The 20792-nt window shown below is 42.9% G+C and overlaps 1 protein-coding gene across 2 annotated transcripts in view; it reads left to right on the top strand.

Moving 5' to 3' along the window:
- COPB1 (COPI coat complex subunit beta 1) overlaps positions 1-20792 on the top strand; it is a 721336-nt gene that overhangs the window by 273304 nt on the left and 427240 nt on the right. For both annotated transcript variants that reach the window (XM_044082795.1, XM_044082796.1), the window contains exon 8: positions 6433-6552. In XM_044082795.1, coding sequence (XP_043938730.1) covers positions 6433-6552 — 120 coding nt within the window. The remainder of the gene's footprint in view (positions 1-6432; positions 6553-20792) is intronic.

Raw genomic sequence — 20792 nt, forward strand, 5'->3', positions numbered from 1 at the left:
GATTAGGCCTCATTCCACTAGGCTACTGCCACTTCAACAGCTTTTTTAAGGGGAGTGGCAACTAAGGATATTTTGGAGGCAGCTACTTGGAGTTCAGTGCATACTTTCTCTAAGCATTACCACCTTCCTCTCTACTCTAAGTCTAGGGCTGGTTTTGCCACAGCTATTTTGCAAGGCATGTTATCAGCTCCTGCTTCCTTATGATTTGCCAGCCTCCCTTACCTCTGCTTTGGGATTCTACCCAATAGTTAGGACTGCAGCAATGTGGAATGAAGAACATAGTACAGTTTTGTACCTACCATAAATGTAGATGTTCGAGGATCCACATTGCTGCAGTCCAATTTTGCCTCCCTCCTTCCCCTCTGTGTTTAGGGGTGGTTGTGTAGGTGAGGTTATATTTTGCTAATTTTGTATATTTTATATATATATATATATATATATATATTTTGATGCAGATATGTTGGGAGTTTTTGGTTTTGGCCTTATCTTTTCAGGGTCTTCTGACATCTGGGGCAAGAAAAGACTGAGGATATGGCGTCGGTCATGCGCATTAGTACCCTGACGCTGACGCCAGTCTACGCTCTGACCGACGTCAGCCATATACTTTGGTATTCGGGCCGACTGGACAGCGGACTACCCAATAGTTAGGACTGCAGCAATGTGGATCCTCGAACATCTACATTTATGGTAGGTACAAAACTGTACTTTTTTCCACCCCTTCTAGACCCTATCCCAAGGGTCAAAGGGGAGGAAAGATGTGGTTCCGCAAACAATCTCAGGGAGTCTCATCTGACGCACAAGGTCGTTTTCCCTCTAGAGGCAGAGGGGGGAACAATAACCGACGCCGCCCCAGAGGCAGAGGAGGTCCGCAAAACCAGGGTAGCAGGGAAATGTTCTCTGACAAACCCTTTCAGCACCCCTGAGGGGCTGCCCGACTGTCCGCCTTCGGAGGCAGTCGGGGGAAGATTATCGCTGTACCCAGAAGCCTGGCTTTCTCTAACTCAAGACAAATGGGTACAGTCGATCATATCCGAGGGTTACAAAATTCCCTTTGTTCATGTCCCATCTCAACCAAAAAAATCCCTTCCAGATGTTCCACCCGTCTAATGGAACAAGCAGCTTTGGAAATTTCAAAGCTACTATTAAAAAGAGTCATCCAGCCAGTCCCAGCAGACCAGCAAGGATCCGAATCTACTCCAAATTCTTTTTGGTACCAAAACAGGGACTGGAGACCCATTCTAGATCTCAGTCGCTTAAACAAGTTTGTCAAAAACAAAATTCGGATGGTCATGCTACAGTCCATACTACCCTTCTTGGGTCAGGACAATTGGATGTGCTCTATAGATCTTCAGGACGCTGCATTATCACATCAAAATGAACCGGCCCAGGAGATATCTCCGCTTCAGGCTAGGAGCCAGTCACTATCAGTTCAGAGCCCTGCCCTTGGTCTCACTACAGCCCCCGAAAGTGTTCACCAAATGCATGGCAGTGGTCACGGCTCACTTGAGGCCAGGGATTCCAAGTGTTTCCATATCTGGACGATTGGCTCCTTACGCCACCACCAGGCATCAGCTTTACTATCCAGAAATTTCACCGCAAACCTGTCAAGCTCTAGGCATATCAATAAATTTCGAAAATCTGTCTTGTCGCCTTGTCAGTCTATTACTTCATAGGCCAAATTAGATAATGCAGACTCTTTCGCAACGCCACAGAGCAGAGGGTTTTAGACATTCGGCCAAGTTTCTCTACTTTTGAATTTGGTCAAAGTCAAAGTCAGACTGGTGTTAAAAGTATTGGGACTCATGGCGCAGCTATTCCTCTTCTTCCCTTAGCTCGCTTTTACATGAGAATCCTCCAGTGGATGCTCTTCACCCAATGGTCCTTTCAGCTACTCCATGTCCCATTCCATACTGATCACTCAAGTATGCAGAAACCAGCTATCTTGGTGGGTCACGACACCTCAATTTCTCCAAGGAAGACCCTTCTCCCTCCAGTTGCCACGTTGACAACAGATGCCTCCCTGATCGGGTGGGGGGGGGCATTATCAGGGCAGGACAGTCCAGGGCACATGGCAACCATTCGAGTGCCACTTGCACATAAATGTCTTAGAGATGAGAGCGGTGCTTCTAGCGTTGCAAGCCCTTCACGACTCTCTTCCCATAGGGACTATTGCAATTCAGACGGACAACATGTCCGTGGTGTGGTACATCAACAAACAAGGCGGAACCAGGTCATACCCTTTATGTCGAGAAGCACTCAGACTTTGGCAATGGGCTTATCTCCTCTCAGCTTTCTGATAGCGACGACATCCCCGGAAATCCAACGTCATTGCAGACAGATTGAGCAGAGCAATTCTCATGCCACACGAGTGGTCTCTAAAGACGTCAATTCTAGAAGAGGTATTTCTAAGATGGGGTCATCCTTGCTGCAATCTTTTGCTACTCCCCAAAACAGCAAGTGTCAAGACTTCTTCACGCTTTCCGCTACCAGGCCAACCCACCAGAGACGCTTAGTCCACGATTGGCCCCGGGACTTCTGTATGCTTTTCCCCTTTCCATTGATAATCCTAATACAGAAAGCCATCGCATGAGAGGGACCATGATCCTCATTGCCCCTTACTGGTCTCGACAGATATGGTTCCCCTTTCTTCATCGTTACCTTTTGAGGCAGCCTTGGCATCTGGCCCCAGTACCAGACCTGTTTACACATCAGTCTGGCACGCTGCACCAATCTCTGTCTTCCTAAACCTCACAGCATGGTTTCTCCAATTCCTACCTTAGCCAGGCTTCCTCAATATCTCGCCGGTCAGAGATATATTAATAGCCTCTCATAAATCCTCTACCCAGAAGATTTATACTAGTAAATGGAAACGTTTTTCCTGTTGGGCATCATCGAAAAACATTGATCCTTTTACTGCATCTATCTCATCCATTTTAGACTTCCTGGCGGAACTTTTTCACTCAGGATCTTCTGCGTCAACCATCAGAGTTCAGTTGGCTGCCATTTCTAATTTTCATGTCGGGGTTTCAGAATCTAGCATAATGGCTCACAAACTCTGTAAGGCCTTTCTAAGAGGTGTATTTCTCCTCAAACCTCCGATCAAGGACCCTCCACCTCAATGGGATTTAAACTTGGTTCTGGCGTCTTTTGATTCTTCCCCTTTGAGCCAGCTGCTTCATGTTCTCTGAAGTTGCTTTCCTGGAAGACACTTTTTCTGGTGGCCATTACTTCAGCTTAAAAGAGTTTCAGAATTGCAAGCCCTCTGCAGTCGCCCTCCTTACCTACTTTTTCACAAAGACAGAGTATCTCTCCGATCTAACCCTCCTTTTGCCAAAAGTCTCCTCTCAAGTTAACCTAAACCAGGTTATTGATCTCCCCGTTTTTTTCCCTAATTATTCAAATAGATCAGAGCAAAAGCTGCATTTTTTGGATGTTCATCGCCAACTGAGATATTACTTAGACAGAACTAAACATCTCAGGAAATCTGATCAATTGTTTCTGTCATATGCGGAAGGAAGGTTAGGCCTTCCAGTTACCAAAGTGTCTCTGTCTAGATGGTTAACTTCTACTATTACCTTCATCTATGAAATTAGACATCAGAAATTACCCTCAAGACCTAGAGCTCACTCAACCAGGGCATTAGCTACATCCATTGCCTTTCAGGACAGGTTGCCAATAGACTCAATCTGTGCAGCAGCCACATGGGCTTCTCCTCATACATTCATTTCACATTACAAATTGGACATGGTTTCTAGAAGCCATGCCAATTTTGGTTCCACTGTTCTCAAGAGTCTGTTCCGATAGGCCACCCGGGATAAGGTGCTAGGACGCTGTCCCATCCAGCAAGAATGAAGGCTAGATTGACAACTTAACATTAAGAAGTTATGTACCTACCATAACGCTCCATGTTAGTTGTCTTCTCGCCTTCTTTCTTAAGGCCCGCCCTCCTTCCCACAAGCCTGGACAGACCGACAGGAATTGTTTTGTGTTTCTTTTCCGAATCTTGTTATTCCATTTTGCAGACTAGTACTGCTTGGTATAGCTACCAAACGAGATCTGAGTAGTTACCGCCTAGCATTGTGGGATATAGTGGAGCCTCGAGCCGGTGGAATTAGCTCTCGAGCTTTTTAGTGTGCCGAGTCGGAGCCGAGGATCGGCTCCGAACCCATCCAGCAAGAAAGAAGGCGAGAAGACGACAACTAACATGGAACGTTATGGTAGGTACATAACTTGTAATTACAGGTTATAGATACAGACAGAGGGGAGACCTGGAAAATCGTACAGAAGAAGCTGAGCAGAAATAGATTCTTCTGCTCAATGCTGAGAAATTTCCAGGTCTAAATAGTGCCTCTTCTGTTAAACCTTTCTTGAAGGCATGTCCCCTCAGACACAAATAATAATAAATAATAATAAAAAATAAACATTTATAGAAATATATTTACCTACTTTTTAATTAATATATAATAAAATTAATTAATTTTTTAAACGGTTCTTTAAAAGGTTTTTATGAACTTTATTTTAAAGTTGTTATGATGCAGTATGTTATTACATTCATGATGTATTTTGTATTTTTCTTACAAGGTTTTTAATTTAATTATGCTAATTTGTCAGGTGACTGCTAAGTGATTATTTAAAGATGGATTCATTTTGAGATAGTTGTCTTATGAAGCGACCTTGCTGTTGTGAAAGCGCTTACCTTGTCTTATTTTTTGCATATTAAATTACGTTTTTAGCCCTGTAGGCTTAGTGCATTTATTTGTTTATTTGATTCCTTTTTATTGCACTGTTCCATACTCTGCTTTCGTTTTTTATTTCTATTCCCTCATTTTACCTAACTAATTAGTTCTCATTACTTAAAATTCTTTTCTTAAAAATATAGTACACCAGGACAATATGTTAATAAAATAGAAACATAAAATGAAGGCTTGCTAAACAAGCTTCACATAATAAAAATTTCACAATAAAAATGTTTTACTCCTTGTTTAACCTATAATTGTTACATTACTAAATCTAGTGGCATAAATAGCAAAAAATCTGTTCAGAATAAAAAATGTATAAAAAAATGAAAAATAAAAAATAAAAGTATAAATGTGGAGAACATGTAATAAAACATATTCTGTATTGTGTACAGTATTAATATGATGCTATTAATATATAAAAATTAAAAAATGTAAAAGAAATGTGTAAAATATATGTATTTTTATATATATATGTATGTATGTATGTATGTATATATATATATATATATATATATATATATATGTGTGTGTGTATATATATATATATATATATATATTTATATATTTGTGTGTGTGTGTTAGGATTCCTGATAATTTATTATACACTATAACGTAGCTGCCCTTAATTTTAGTAATGGAACTATAGAAATGTTATCAGTTAAACCTGGAGGTTAATTTGTTCTTAACATTATTTGGCAATATGTTTCTCTATGTTCTATTTTTTCTTTCCATGGGCCGCCTCTAAACTTTATAGGAACTATTTCCAAAACAGAAACTTCCAGTCCTTACAAACTAAGGTGTGCTTATTTAGGGCATTATTGTGGTATGAAGTGGATATACTATAATAATGTTCGTACATTTTTTTTTTTCAAGGCCCTTTCCGTTTTACCCACATAAAATGCCCCACATTTACCGTACGTTGCCAAATATATTAGCCCCTTACTTTCACAATTACTGTACTCCCTTAGCCTTGTATATTTTTTATTTTTTAATCTGAACAGGTTTTTTGCTATTTAAGTCAACAGATTTAGTAATGTAACAATTATAGGTTAAACCAGGAGTAAATAATTTTATTATGTGAAGTTTAACGAGCCTTCATCTTATGTTTCAATTCCCTTAACATATTGTCCTAGTCTAGTATGTTTTAAAGTTAGGAATTTTAAATAATGAGAAGTAATTAGTAAAATGAGGGAGTAATTTTTTATTATTATTTTATTGATGGTTGTATTTAAATGAATGGCAGATAAGATTAAAATCATTGTTTAAGGATGTCTCAGAGGATCTGAGATGAAAAACGTGGTAATTAAAGTTAAGCGTTTAGTGTTTTATTTTTATTATTGTTTACAGGTGATTTTTGGTTTAGAACATTTCCGTCTGCAAATAAAATTTTGGATACATATTAGTCGTTGGTGCTCCGTTTCGTTGCCTCTGCAGTGTGGGCTTTCAAGTTAGTCTTGCGATTGTAGATTTTTTTTCTTTCTTTTTCTCAAGCATTTCTTTGTGCTATCTCAGAAGAGAGAAAACTCTGTTCATTAAAATGTACTGCTGTTAAATCCTAAACATGAATGCTGCATAAAAAAGAAGGCAGCACAGGTGGACTTGCCAATGCATGACCATTTTCTTTTGAAGTTCAGTTTTAGAAATGCTAAGACCAGAGAGTGTTTACTCATTTTTTATTGTATTTTTTTTCTAGGCTGCAGCGCAGTGTTATATTGACCTGATTATTAAAGAGAGTGATAATAACGTAAAACTGATTGTGCTTGATCGTCTGATTGAACTGAAGGACCACCCGACACATGAACGGGTATTACAGGTAGGTGAGATTCAGGCGCATTACTGAGGCAGCATACTCTATACCTGTCATGTTCTAGTCAGCCTCATAAGTTAGCCATATTTTATTGCCTGTTACTTTCATATGCAAGATATTGGTTTGAAAACCAGTATAACAGTGATCTTGCTTTGCTTTTGTAATGATTTGCAAATGGATAACACACTGCATACTCAAGTTTGATCTTTACAGCCTTTACTTGTAAATATATAGACTCTGAGTGAGTCACTTGACCACATCAAACTTTGGGAAACCTCCGAGTTGCTTTGTGGGTCCTACCTATTTAAGTAAAGGCTCAAATATAAAATAATGTGTGGTATTGAAAGTTAGATTTAAAAGGTGAGAAAAATTGTTGCTACTTTGAAACAGTATGTCCTATTAGAGTTTTTTTATCAGTGGAAGAAAGTAGTGCATTATTTTATACCTAATTTTGTATGTGTTGTATATTATCAAATGATTTGGCTCAAGGGTATGTTGAGAATATATACCTCATGTTTTTACTAATTTGTATTTGTCACTTACATTTTCTGTACAGCACTTAAAACACTGAAAAGTCAATATTTTTCTGTGACACTCTCCTGTAGACCTCTCATCTTAGCCAAGAGATAAAGATAAATAAAATATTCATTTTGAACTGCTTGACATTTCTGTTGACACATGAAAAATAACACAACACAAATTATAGATTAAAGTGATGCATGATGACAGTGTTTGAGCAAGTTATGTTTTTTTTTTAATTGCTTAAGAGCATATCTGATCTTTTCATTCTTTCTCACAAATGGGTCTAGGGTCCGATCCTTGGATCCAACTCTGCTACATATACAAGAGTTCAGATCCAAATCTCGAGCTTCTCCCTCTACCCATAATGCTCTCCCATCCCCAACTCCTCACTTCTCATTTGCTACCATCGTGACAAGACAGATCGAATCTCAAGCAGTGAGAACTGACTTTTTTTTACTACTTATTGTTAAGCTTTAGATTTTTTTTTTTGTTATTTAAATATCCTAGTTACTGTTTCTTTCTCTCCTCCTCCTCCTAATTGTATTTAGGTGATTGTTGGCATTAGGGTTTGCTTTTCTATCTCACTACCATTCGTCCTTGCCTTTCGTGCCTTTTTGGCACTTCTATTTCTATCACCTTAGTGATAACATCTAGAGATATGTATATATATATATATATATATATATATATATATATATATATATATATAATGTGTGTGTTTAGAGTGTGCAGTTAGTAGTGTTAACCATATTGTTTTTTTTTTTTGTAGCTAGCTTAGTGTAAGTGTGTAGTTTAGTCAGATCATGTAGCTCATGTGTTATTAATCTTTAAGATTCTTCTGTTTTTTGTATCGTTTCTCTAGTTTTTACAGTTGGAGCTTACTGTTTCTGCACTTATGGACATGTCTGAGAAATCCATCAGTTTTAAGAAGTGCACTTCTTGTGGGCATAAGATCTCCAGTTCTGATGCCCACAAGTTGTGCGTTTACTGCTTGGGCCCTGAACATCTTAAGTCATCCTGTGATATCTGCACCACCTTTTACCCCAGAGTCCTGTCCGGCCAGCACAACAAATTGATACTTAAAGGCTTACTTCCAGCTTCTTCTTCTTCTGGACTCAAACCTCTTCTAAAGCTACTCAAGGTTCTTTAGATTCCAGGAAACAAGCCCTTCAGAAGTCTCAGAGGACCTCTTGGGAGCCACCTGAAAAACACAGGAAGAACTCTGATCCAACCCTTTTGGATCCGAAGACTGTTAAGCCTCCCTCGGATCCACAGGCCTCATTGGATCCTACAGGCATATGATTACTTTTGCCAGCTCTTCCTTACTATGTAGCTCCTACTCTGCAAAGGACAAAGGCCACTCCAACAAAGTAAAAAGAAGTTTAATGAGGTTAGCGCTTTTGTACGGGTCAGTACCTGTACTTCTTCAGACAAAGAAACATCATTAAATGAATCACTTGTATACCTTCCCCCCTCGAAGTAAACCACACCTACCAAAATTCACATGAGTAATTAAATTAGTAATTAAAAGTTAAAGGTACATTAACACAGAAAATAATCCATTAGAAGCAAGTGGTTAAAAAATCAATGAAAGAATTGGTAGAAGTAAAAAGCTGAGCAGCTAAAAAGCTTGTCACTTACCTAAAACATGAATGTATATTTCACAAATTGAAGATACCAATGAAATAATGCAGATGGAAAATATAAATATATATGCATACAATACGTATCAGCTCATATGAGCAACAAATGCATATAATGTTAAAATATTACATATTGATAAATGCAAGAATACATGTGTATTTATATTTGTATTTATATTTTCCATCCGCATTATTTCATTTTTATCTTCAATTTTTGAAATATACATTCATGTTTTAGGTGTGTTACAGGATTTTTATCTGTTCAGCTTTTTACTTCTACCAAATCTTTCATTGATTTTTTTAACTGATGGCTTATAGTGGATTATTTTGTGTGTTAATGTACCTTTAACTTTTAATTATTCGTGAATTTTGGTAGGTGTGGTTTACTAGGAGGGGGAAGGTATACAAGTGATTCATTTAATGATGTTTCTTTGTCTGAAGAAGTATAGGCACTGACCTGTACAAAAGCGCTAACCTCATTAAACTTCTTTCTACTTTGTTGGAACTTGGAGTGGCCTTTGTCCTTTGCCTTTTTTGTTTTTCCATAGTTTTTCTATTTTTTGGTTTAGCTCCTACTCTGATCTGACAGCCAGGAGCCGGTTGTTGGAGTTTGTTTTAAAGCTTGTTTCTCCATCTCTCTACCTTCACTGTTATTTCAAGCTCCAAGGAAGCGTTCTTGGCCCACATCCACAGTATCAGCCAGATTTTCAAGGAGCTTGACAGAGGCAGATGTGGACAGGATGATTCGGTGATTTCTCCGGGCTCAGATCCAGATGGGGGGTCTTGCCAACTCTGTCCCCTCTTTGATCCGTGAGTGCACCTGGCCAGCCAATATGGTCTCCTCTGATTCGACCTGTGGTCTCTGAGTCCCAGGATCCAAAATCCCAGAGAGATTCAGCATCTCTTCTGAGGAACCTTCTCTCTTAGACTCCGATGGTGCCCCTAACCAACCCTGCTCTAATACCTTCGAATCAGAGCAGGCCTAGGATCCGAGAGGTCAGCACCGGGTCCAAGAGGTTGGCTCCTACTTTGTTTGATCCATTCCTTTCCTGCAGTGCCTCTGCTCTGGACAGCTCAGTTCCAGTTCTGTCCTAAGTGCTTGAACCTATTGTTGGCCCTGACCCCCTGTCCTCAGCTGCCTCTGCTCCCAGGAGTGGGGGAGGTGTTTCCCTGGCTCTGTCAGCCTTTCAGGAAGTAGAAAGGGCATTCTCTTTGCATAGAGAGCCATTCTCTCAAATCTCGGATTCTATCCCCCTTGCCCCTCATCGGGTCCAAGCTCTGATCCCATCATTTCTTATCCTCAAGGTCAGCCATAGGTTGGTACTAGGCTATCGGCCCTAGGGGGCCTATACAAGCCTAGCCATAACAATTCCATGGCTATTTCTTCCCACAATATTTACTTCCCTGGACCCCTGCCTAGCAGGGCGACTGATGTGATCCCTGGGGTGAATTTCCTATCTCCCATCCAATCGTCAAGGTTCCTTTTGAAGAGGGCCAAAGAGGCTCTCTGCTTGACATGTATGGGCAGTCTCTTCCAGAGTCTGGTGAGTCTCTGGGTCAGGAACTTATCCCTCCAGCATGTTTTGCTCATTGTGATGACAAGGTTTAGATCCTGGAGTGTGTGGCTCTGAGGGATTGGGATTTCATTGTAGCATGTCTAACAGCTCTGGGTTTGACATGGCCATGTATGTTAAACAGAGATCGCCTCGGAGTAGACGATATGCGACAGAGTATAGCTGGAGTTTTTTTTAGATGGTCAGCATAAGGCATCTGCTTTAGGCCTGTGATTCTTTTAGTGAGGTATTTCTGCGGCCTTTCCAGATGTTGCAGATGTCTTGAGAGGTACATACCAAACGGGGCGTTGTATTCTATAATGGGTCTAATGAGGGATGAGTACAGTGGGACAATGACCTCCTTTTTTCTGGATGAAAAGCCCTTGGTGATGAGGTATGGCACATAGAAGGATTTCCTGACTGTTGTGGCGATGTGGTTATTGAAGGTAAGACCACTGTCCACCTGTGTCCCTAAGTCTCTTATCACACTTTTGGTGTTTAGTTAACTGCCACCTATGTGGTAATTCATGGGTACATGTTTTTTCCCCAAAGGGGATAACTATACATTTCTTGGCATTGAGCTTGAGCCCATGGCTCTGGCACCAAGCATCTGTTTCTGTAAGGCCCTTTTGTAGAATATCCACATAATTTGGGGATTCAGTAATGGCTCCCAGTTTGCAGTCATCTGTGAACTTTGTTAGCCAGAGTCCCTTAGTGTTGGCCTGTACTTCAGAGAAGTAGATGCCAAACAAGAGCAGTCCCAGAACTGAACCCTGAGGTACTCCACTTGTCTGGAGCTGGATTTGGAGTCCGTTACTTTTACAGTGTGGGTTCTGTCATTAAGCCAGTTCGCAACCCATTGAATGACATGGAGCTTAATGCCCAGCTTAGTAAGTTTATCTATGATTCCAGAGTGGGGGATGGTGTCGAAGGCCTTGTTGAGGTCCAGATAGGCTGTGTGGACTGCCTTACCCTCATCCACAGCTCTGGAGACTGATTCAAAGAAGTCAATCAGGTTCAGGAGACAAGATCGGCCCTTCACGAACCCAAACTGGGTGGGGTCCAGTGTTTGAAGGTTCCAATGTCTTTGTTTATAAGTTCCATGATAATGCGTTACATGGTCTTGCAGATCAGGCTCGTCAGACTGATGGGGCGGTAGTTCCCAGGATCCAAGGTGGATCCCTCCTTGTGGAGTGGGATAACTGTAGCTGTGCGCCACTCAGTGGGCACCAAGCCTGAGGTGAGGCTATGATTAAACACGACACTTAGGTGAGGTGACAGTTCATTTTGTACTTCATGCAGTACACAGCCCGGGATGTCGTCTGATCCCATGGATGTTGTATTCTTAGCTTTGGAGAGTACGTTTTTTAACTGTGTGGCCATTATTACTGGAATTTGGCAATCTTTCAGTATTGAAATGGGCCCTTTAGGGGGTGAGGGGGGTGAAGTTGGCACCGAATCAATCTGCCAGGATACTGGCAATATCCTTGGGATCAGTATATTTAATGCCATTCTGTTGTAGCTCGGAGTAGAGTAGCATTGCTATTTAGATTCTTGACATAGCTGTAGAATGCCTTCTGTTTGTCTTTGGAATCTTTGGCAATTTTATTTTCGTAACTAGCTTTGGAGGATTTTGTGAGGGATCTCATCTTCTTACTGAGGCTGGTAAGGGAGATTTTTGCATCCTGGTATTTTCCTCTTTTCTGCAACAGTTTCTTCCTTTTGTTTTAAAGTTTGTTTATGGCAGGGGACCACCATATATGGGAAACCTCCACATTTGTTCCCCAGAGGAATCCCACCCTTTCAACACCTCTCCTGAAAACCCCACGGAAGAGGTACCTCAGAAGAGAAACATGTAAGAGGAGGCACATAGACTTCCTTATGGAGTTTTGTCATGGAAGGCACCGATTTATTTGAGGGAGAAGGATCCCTCCTGGTCGCCACTTGATGTTTCCTTTGGGGACATCATGGAAATCCTCAAACAGAAGGGTGCCTAGTCTTCCCAATCTCCTTCTCCTGAGGTATCTGTGTTCCTGGAGGCTTTTAGGGTTGGCCCATCTATGTCTTGGGTGACCCCGCTGGTGGATGAACTTATTGACCTAGTTTCCCACCAGGCTTGGAAGGAACCAGACATTGTTGAGCCCATCCCCAGGAGCCTGGACAAGATGTTCATCGTGTTACACTGCTGCAGTCATTACACTTGGGTTATCCTGCCGTCAGGCGGTCCCGCAGTCGGCCAGAGTTCCAAAGTCTTGGTCCTGCGTTGGTTGCTGTTGCTTCTTCCCTGACGTCAGTGCGCCAAGGGTATATAAGATGCATCCAACGCCATTTTCTTCAGTCTTTCTTGCCGCGCGGTGCCTGAAGCAGAAGCAGTTCGCAAGTGCCGGTCGGCCGACTCCTGAGATTTTCGAAGTCGAATTTCAGATCCGAAGTCTTCAATAAAGCTAAGTACCCGTTAGAAACTTTTTTCTTGCCTCAGACCAATGTCAGAAAAAGTTAATAATTGTATTTCTTGTGGGAAGCAAATACCTCATAAGGACTTCCACTCTCACTGTATTCCATGCCTAGGCCCTGATCACGACGTCACAAGTTGTCTGTTTTGTGCTAGATTTAACAAATGCACTATATATAAAAAGACGTTTTGATTTTGCTTTGCACTACTTTGGCTGAAGGTTCAATTATACTATGCCGTCGGATCAACTGACGACCGCAATACCAAAAAAACGCAAAGACAAAGATAAAGACAGGCATCCAAGGTCCAAAACCGACGACGAAACCTCTTCTAGGCCAGTCGCCGGTTCTCAGTGAGCGCTTTCGCAGCCCCTGACACCCGCTACCTCAGAGCCACAGGCCGCCTCCGACTCCCACGTGGAGCAACTAGGCCTCTGGAAACTCAAGGTATTGGGCCTACGGAAACTAATCCCTCTGATGGGTCCGGAGCCGCTGAGCAGGCATCGGCTTCTGAGGGTGTTTTTAGACCTTCACAACTTACCATTAAAAAAACAGCCAAGACAAAAGTACCATTAAAGACAAAGAAACAAGTACAGCATTCTCCTGGACAGTCCTCCATGCCTAAGAAACAGATGATTAAAATGGCCGAAGACCTCATTACTCTAATCAGGGGTTCCCATCCCCCTCCTGAGAAAAGGCCTATGACTATGATTCCTCTGATCAGGTTTCCATTTTCTCTGATTCCTCTTCAGACCAGGGATACTCTCTACCCCGCTATGAGGACTCTGATGCTGAAGAATCTATCTCTTCAGCCTCTTCTCCTGAGGATTATTCTTTTGGGGAAACTTTACATACCATGAGGGAGCATTTCCATTGGGAAAGTCAAGATTACTCGGAATCCAAGAAAAGGCTCAGGGATTTCCTTTTATTGCCTCAGCACAGGCCCCTGGCTATTCCGCCTGTGCTAGATATTGTGGATGATGTGTTCTCTGAATCTAGGTTATCTCCTGATTCTTTGCCCCCTGCACCAGCCAAGCCAGATAGGTATTATAGAGTCCTTGACTCTCACAAGTTTCTTTACAAAAACCCTTCTGCTGATCCAGAAACTATTTCCCAGGGTCTAAAAGGGGTTAAGGCTTCCATTGCAAAAAAATCCAGTACCCTCTGGCAGAGATTCCAGAGCTTTGGATAGATGGTGGAAGAAAGTATACACTTCTGCAACTTTAGCAGTCAGAGCTTTAAATTGCCAGTTTCACATGCTTAAGTACCAACAATATTTAATGGCTCAGTTAAAACAGAAAATGCTTGCAAGCTCAGAAGCTCCTGATTGTGAAGAAATGCAGGATTTATTGCATGCAGTTGAACAGGTGGGAAAACATACTCTGCAATGTGGTTTTGATTCTTTAGAGGCCTCTTGTAGAGCCGCAGTTACAGGTTCTGTAAATCGAAGACATGCTTGGTTAAAAGAACAGAGTTTACCTGATCATATTAAGGCAAAATTATTGGATGCTCCTTTACAGCATGATATCTTGTTTGGTGTTAAGGCAGAAGAGGTGTTAAAGAAAATGGAGGATAAAGCTAAATCTATGCAAACAGTCAAGGATTTATTACAGGTACAGCCACCTCGATTTAGCAGAAATTGGCCAACAAAGAATTGGTCCTTTCCAGTGTCAGACAGGCCACAGAGAGGCAGATACAGACACCAAAGAGGCAGATCTCAACCCCAAGGCTCAAACAGACAACGACAGTGGGGCACCTCAACCCCAAAAGGAGGTGAGGACAAGTCTCATCCTTACAGGAAACCGTCGCAATGACATTCCCCTTCGTACGCCAAGCACTTCCCTTTTGGAAGCCCCCTTAGGGGGAAAACTAGCACTTTTTTTCTCAAAACTGGCAAACAATCACCCAAGATAAATGGGTTCTGAATATTGTGTCTCAAGGTTACAGGTTCCACTTTCATACTTTACCAAGGCTAAAAGGAATGCCATACCTGCCACAAAATCAATGGGCAGAGGCACAAAATCAAATTTCAGCCCTCATGGACATGAGAGCTATTCAAAAAGTACCACAACAGGAACAAGGACAAGGATTTTACTCAGGACTCTTCCTGGTCCCGAGAAAGGCCAAGGCCTGGATGCCCATACTAGACCTTTCAATTCTAAATACTTACCTGGATATTCCGAAATTCAAAATGTTGACATTACAGCAGCTTCTACCCATGCTGGGCAAGAAGACTTGGCTTGTTACTCTGGACCTCAAAGAGGCATACCTGCATGTCCCTATCAGACAAAATTGCAGAAGATACCTCAGATTCAAAGCTGGTACAATGCACTACCGTTTCTCTGCACTGCCGTTTGGCTTATCTACTGCGCCCAGGGTCTTCAAAAAGTGCCTGGCACCAGTAATTGCATTTTGCAGACAAAAAGGAATTCAAATGTATCCATACCTGGACGACTGCCTCATTCAAGCAGAGACAAAAGGACATTCTTCTACAGCATCTGGCGTTTGTAAAAAGGTTGCTAATTTCTCTAGGGTACACAGAAAACAAAAAGAAGTCCAAACTAGTGCCCTCACAAAAGATTATATTCCTGTGTGCCAGCTTAAATACAACGGCCCAGATGGCTTACCTCACGCCAGGCAAACAAGTTCAACTAACTCAATATTTTCAATTACTGTCAAAAAAGTCTCATCTCCCTGCAAGAAAAATTCTGCAGGCCCTGGGATTCATGGCATCCTGCATACTACTAATACCATATGCCAGACTGCATATGAGGAAATTACAATGGTACCTAAAAAGTGTTTGGACTCAACACTCTCACAGTTTAGAAGCAGTAATACCAATGATTCCCTGCCTACAACAGGAGTTTCGATGGTGGGCACAGGCATGTCACCTAAACAAGGGTCAGCCTTTTACCCTACCCACAGCCAGGCAAACTCTAACAACAGATGCTTCGGATTATGCCTGGGGAGCACACATGGCATGAAAATGCATTCAGGGCAAGTGGACCACAGACCAGATGCATCTTCACATCAATCAAAAAGAGATGTTGGCTGTTCAAAATGCCCTAACAGCTTTCAATGACCTTCTGCATCCAGGACAATTATTACTAAAGACAGACAACACCACAGTAATGTGGTACATAAACAAGCAAGGGGGCACTCATTCTTATCCCCTATGCAGGCAAGCCATGACCTTGTGGAACACAGCTCTAACATATCAAGTTCACCTGCAAGCACAATTCCTGCCAGGAAAGAAAAATAACTCTGGCAGACTATCTAAGCAGAAATATCATGGACCCTCACGAATGGAAATTGAATCCACAAATCTTCAGCATGGTAATGCAGAAATGGGGATGCCCAGACATAGATCTTTTTGCCTCCCCACTGAATTGCCAACTACAAAAATTCTGCACAAGGACTTATCACAAACAAGCATGGAAAGTGGATGCTCTTTTGTTCAGCTGGAAAAACCTAAAAGTTTATGCCTTCCCGCCACTGCCTCTCCTTTCAAAGGTACTCCTAAAAACCAGACCAGAAAAAACACAGATGATCCTGATTGCTCCAGACTGGCCACGCCAGCACTGGTACCCTATCTTAATGAACTTAGCTCAAGGCCCACCATGGATTTTGCCACAAATTCCACACCTTCTGACTCAACAAAACAATCAGATGCTACACGGTCAGCTCAAAACCCTAAACCTGGCTGCATGGCAGATTCATTAGTCAAACAGGCAACACCTCTCTCTAAAGCTGTTATGGATGTCATTTTGGAGGCCAGGAGGCCTAGCACCAGGAAAGCTTACTCAGAAAAATGGAAGAGATTCTGCACCTGGAACTAGGCTCAAAGCCTTGACCCTCTTGTTCCAAACATTCCTCAGATTTTACAATACTTAACTGAGATGCTGGACAGAGGCCTATCCTTCTCATCAATTAAGATCCACTCCTCTGCCATTTCAGCACATTACAACACGGATCCTCCTTTATTCTCTCATCCCTTGCTAAAGCAGTACCTCAGAGGGGCTAAAAACATAAGACCGCCCCGGAGAGCACCAACACCAACTTGGGACCTCAATTTCGTTTTGGAAAAACTGACCCTACCACCTTTTGAGCCAGTTAATACAGCTGATCTAAAATTGTTATCATGGAAAACAGCTCTGCTCCTGGCAGTAACTTCAGCACGAAGAGTCTCAGAGCTACAGGCATTAATGGCAGTGGAACCTTTTATAATTTTTCATCAGGAAAGGGTTTCTTTAAGGACAAACCCTACCTTTATGCCAAAGGTAGTATCTAGTGTGGTTCTTAACCAAACCATCCATTTGCCAACATTTTATCCAAACCCCCAGAATAAAGGGGAGAAACTTCTGCATTCTTTGGACATACACAGGCAACTACGCTTCTACTTGGACAAAACAAAAGCTTTCAGGAAAACTGAGCAACTGTTTGTAGCATATGCTGCAGGATCACAGGGCAAGGCTATCTCAAAGCAGACTATATCCAAATGGATAGGACACTGTATTCGTTACTGCTACACACAGCATGGAAAATCAGTCCCAAATAACATTAGGCCACATTCCACCAGGGCAACAGCCACTTCAACAGCCTTTCTCAGAGGAGTACCTACCAAGGAAATTTTGGAGGCTGCAACTTGGAGTTCAGTGCACGCCTTCACCAAGCATTACCATCTGCTCTTTACTCTAAATCCAGAGCAGGATTTGCCACTGCAGTTCTGCAGGGCCTCATAGCCAATCCTAACTCTTTATAGACCAGCCACCCAACCTTAGCTTTGGGATTCTACCCAAGTGTAATGACTGCAGCAGTGTAACACGATGAAAATGGAACAGTTTTGTACCTACCATAAATGTAGATGTTCGAGTGTTCACACTGCTGCAGTCAAGGTTACTCTCCCTCCATCCCCTCTGAACTAGCTGGACTTATCTATACCTTTCTGTCCTATACAACCTTTGTGGTATATTTGCTTGTAACTGAAGGTATTGTTTTTATTTTATATGTATATTTTTTATTAGCGATATGTATTGCCTACCTACTTGGGGGCACCTGACATCTGGGGCAAGAAAAACTGAAGAAAATGGCATCGGATGCATCTTGTATACCCCTGGCGCACTGATGTCAGGGCAGAAGTGGCAGCAACCGACGCCGGACCAAGACTTTGGAACTCTGGCCGACTGCGGGACCGCCTGACTGCAGGATAACCCAAGTGTAATGACTGCAGCAGTGTGAACACTCGAACATCTACATTTATGGTAGGTACAAAACTATACTTTCTTGGTTCCCTCTTTGGATAGACCTCACTGGAACAAGGGGAATCCCAGTTGATGCCATAGTTGTTGTGGCAGCCACTAAGAAGGAGCTAGCCGAACAAAGCTCCTCTGTCCATCCACCGAACAGGGAGTCCAGAGTGATGGACAGATTTGGAAAGTGCGCGTATGCCTCAGCTGCATTCGTGCTGAGGTCATTGAACTAACTGGCAGACTTCACTAGTTTGCAGAGAGATTTGACCAAGCAACTTTCAAACTCTGTGTCCGAGTCCATGTTTTTGGAGGACCTCAAGAAGGTCTTTCCTCAACTAGCCACTCTTCTGTCCATTTCCAGTGCATCAGTGAGACTGATCTCCCTTGTGGTGGACGGTGCCGTATTGAGCAGGCAGTTCAGGCATAGCCATTAGGAGGCATGACTGGATGAGGTTATACGACTTCGCAGAACCCTTTAAGGTGTCACTTGTCAATGCCCCCTTTGATGGCTTCGTTGTTCGGGTCATCGGTGAAAGATACACTCACCTGTGGCGAACAGGAAGGAAAGAACCTGTCTGCTGTTGGAATAACATTTTCTGCCCCTCAATGTACATTCTCAAGGAACCAGTGGGGAGGTAAGAAGATGTGGTTCTGGCATTATCGGGGACCTTTTCAAGGAATCTCGTGGGGACACTTCTTCCAGAGGCAGAGGAGGCAGTTTCAATGGAAGACGTCACACCAGAGGCTGAGGGGGTCCACAAAATCAGGGTTTCAGAGACTCTTCCGATAGGCCCTACCAGAGCTTCCGAAGCATTGCCCGACTGCTTCTGGAGGCAGTCTGAAGTTGTCTTTCCTTGCACCTAGATGCTTGGACAAACATCCCAACAAATTTGTGCTAAGAATCATATCCAGAGGTTACTACATACCCTTTTCCCTTCCACCTCCTGTCCAAAGAAAGAAACTCCTCAATGATGTCCTATTCCCATGTTGCAGTATTCTGCATATGGGTTTACCCTTCAGTCTTGCGTACATATGGCCAGTATCCAAAAGCTTTCAGTCTCTCTGTGGTGCATGAGACATCTGACGTAGGCAAGATTTCATGGGCCATAATGGTGACATCGGCACGCACCAGCCCTCAGAATTTTTCAGCCGCCAGTTGTGCACCAGGTGTTTCTGCTACCACCGACATCGGATTCTTTTTTCGGATAAGTACCCCACTGGGGACCTTTTCAGTCTTTCTAAAATTTAGTATTGCTTGTTCATGTCATCCCAAAAGGGTAAATGTCAGTGCGGCCTCCAAATCCCTCATAAGGACGACTATAAGTGCCTTTTCTGTTTAGGTTGGTTGACCAACTGTAAGGTCTGCCTGATTTGCCAGGCATCCGTGCCTAAAACATTGCGTAGTCACTTGCATGTGTATAATCTTTATCTTGAAAACCAACGTCTGAAGCAGCTTACGTTACAGATGGAGGGCTCCTCAGACATCTCTGCAGAACCACCAAAAAAAGAAGGCCAGAACCTTATGGGCTTCGCCAACTGCTGAGCCTCATCCCGACCGATCCCCAACCTGTGGCCGACATAGGCCTGGTTCCTGGATCTGGACCTGGATCTGCCACTCTGGAGGTCGCGGGTTACCTCTCAGGATGCTGCACTATCCCTAGGCGGAAGCACATCCACAGAAGCTTTTCTGGCACCGGTATCCAACGCCAGGGGGAACTGCATTTTCTGAGGAATTGTCTGAACCATCCGAGCCCTTGCAATCTCAGATTTCTAGACAGATGTCCACAGGCCCTCAAAAGGAGAGAAGAGAAAACACATTTCTCCCTCTACAGAATGCATGCCTGATTGGCAGGCCTTCACTCAAAGTCTTTTCAGTTCAGTGCCTTTGTGGCACTGAGGCCTACCACTGCCGTTACTGGTTCCACCTCTCCTCCCCTCCTGATCCCTTGGCCTCAGCCTTCTGACACAGTGACTAGGGAAGAGGATGTTCTTTCAGATTCTTCTGAAGAATCTCTTTCTTACAACTCACAACTTTTCTCCCCCTTGGGATATGGATCCCCAGAGGAAGAGTCAGGGGATCCTGACTCCCCAGCTGAAGGCTTGACCTTTAGTGAGACAATAAACAGGGTGAAGGATCACTTTAAATGGGAATCTTCAGATATGACTGAGGTACAAAAGGGGTACTAAGACCTCATTCAAATGGAAACCCCCAGCCATTTGCTGTTCCTCCTATCCTGCCTGCTTTTTTAGATACCTTTTCTTCTGCATCTCTGAACCCTGACTCCCAGCCTCCTGCACCACACAGGGCAGACAGACTTTATAAGGTGGCTGACACTAAGCATCTGATTAAGTGCTCACTAGCTGATCCTGCCATTATATCAGTCTCTACTGACAAAGCTGCCAGACTCCTACCTACTACTACCATTCTCCCAGCTGACGAAGACAGCAAGGTTATGAAAAGGTTGGGCAAAAAGATACATACCTCAACTACTTTGGCCTTCAGAGCTACAAACTACCAGTCCCACATGGCCAAGTACACCTTGTCCCTCTTAGAATCTGCCACCAAACACCTTGTATAGATATTCCAGACTCCCCTGCCAAAGCATCACTGTCCTCTCTCCTGGCTCTGTCCTCCCAGGTCACCAGACACTCTATCAAGTGTAGCTATGATGCTGCTGAATTCTGTGCCAGGTCAGCAGCATCAGCATCTGCCTTACAGATACTCCTGGCTTCGGCTACAACCTCTGCCAGATGGTTTCAAGGCAAAGCTCAATGATGCTCCTTTGGGTAAGGCTGCAGTCTTTGGTTCTAAGGTGGCAGACCTTTTC

The sequence above is a fragment of the Protopterus annectens genome, chromosome 9.part0 (genome assembly GCF_019279795.1).
Source record: "Protopterus annectens isolate FY-2018-M chromosome 9.part0, PAN1.0, whole genome shotgun sequence".
In the NCBI taxonomy this organism is placed as follows: Eukaryota; Metazoa; Chordata; order Ceratodontiformes; family Protopteridae; genus Protopterus; species Protopterus annectens.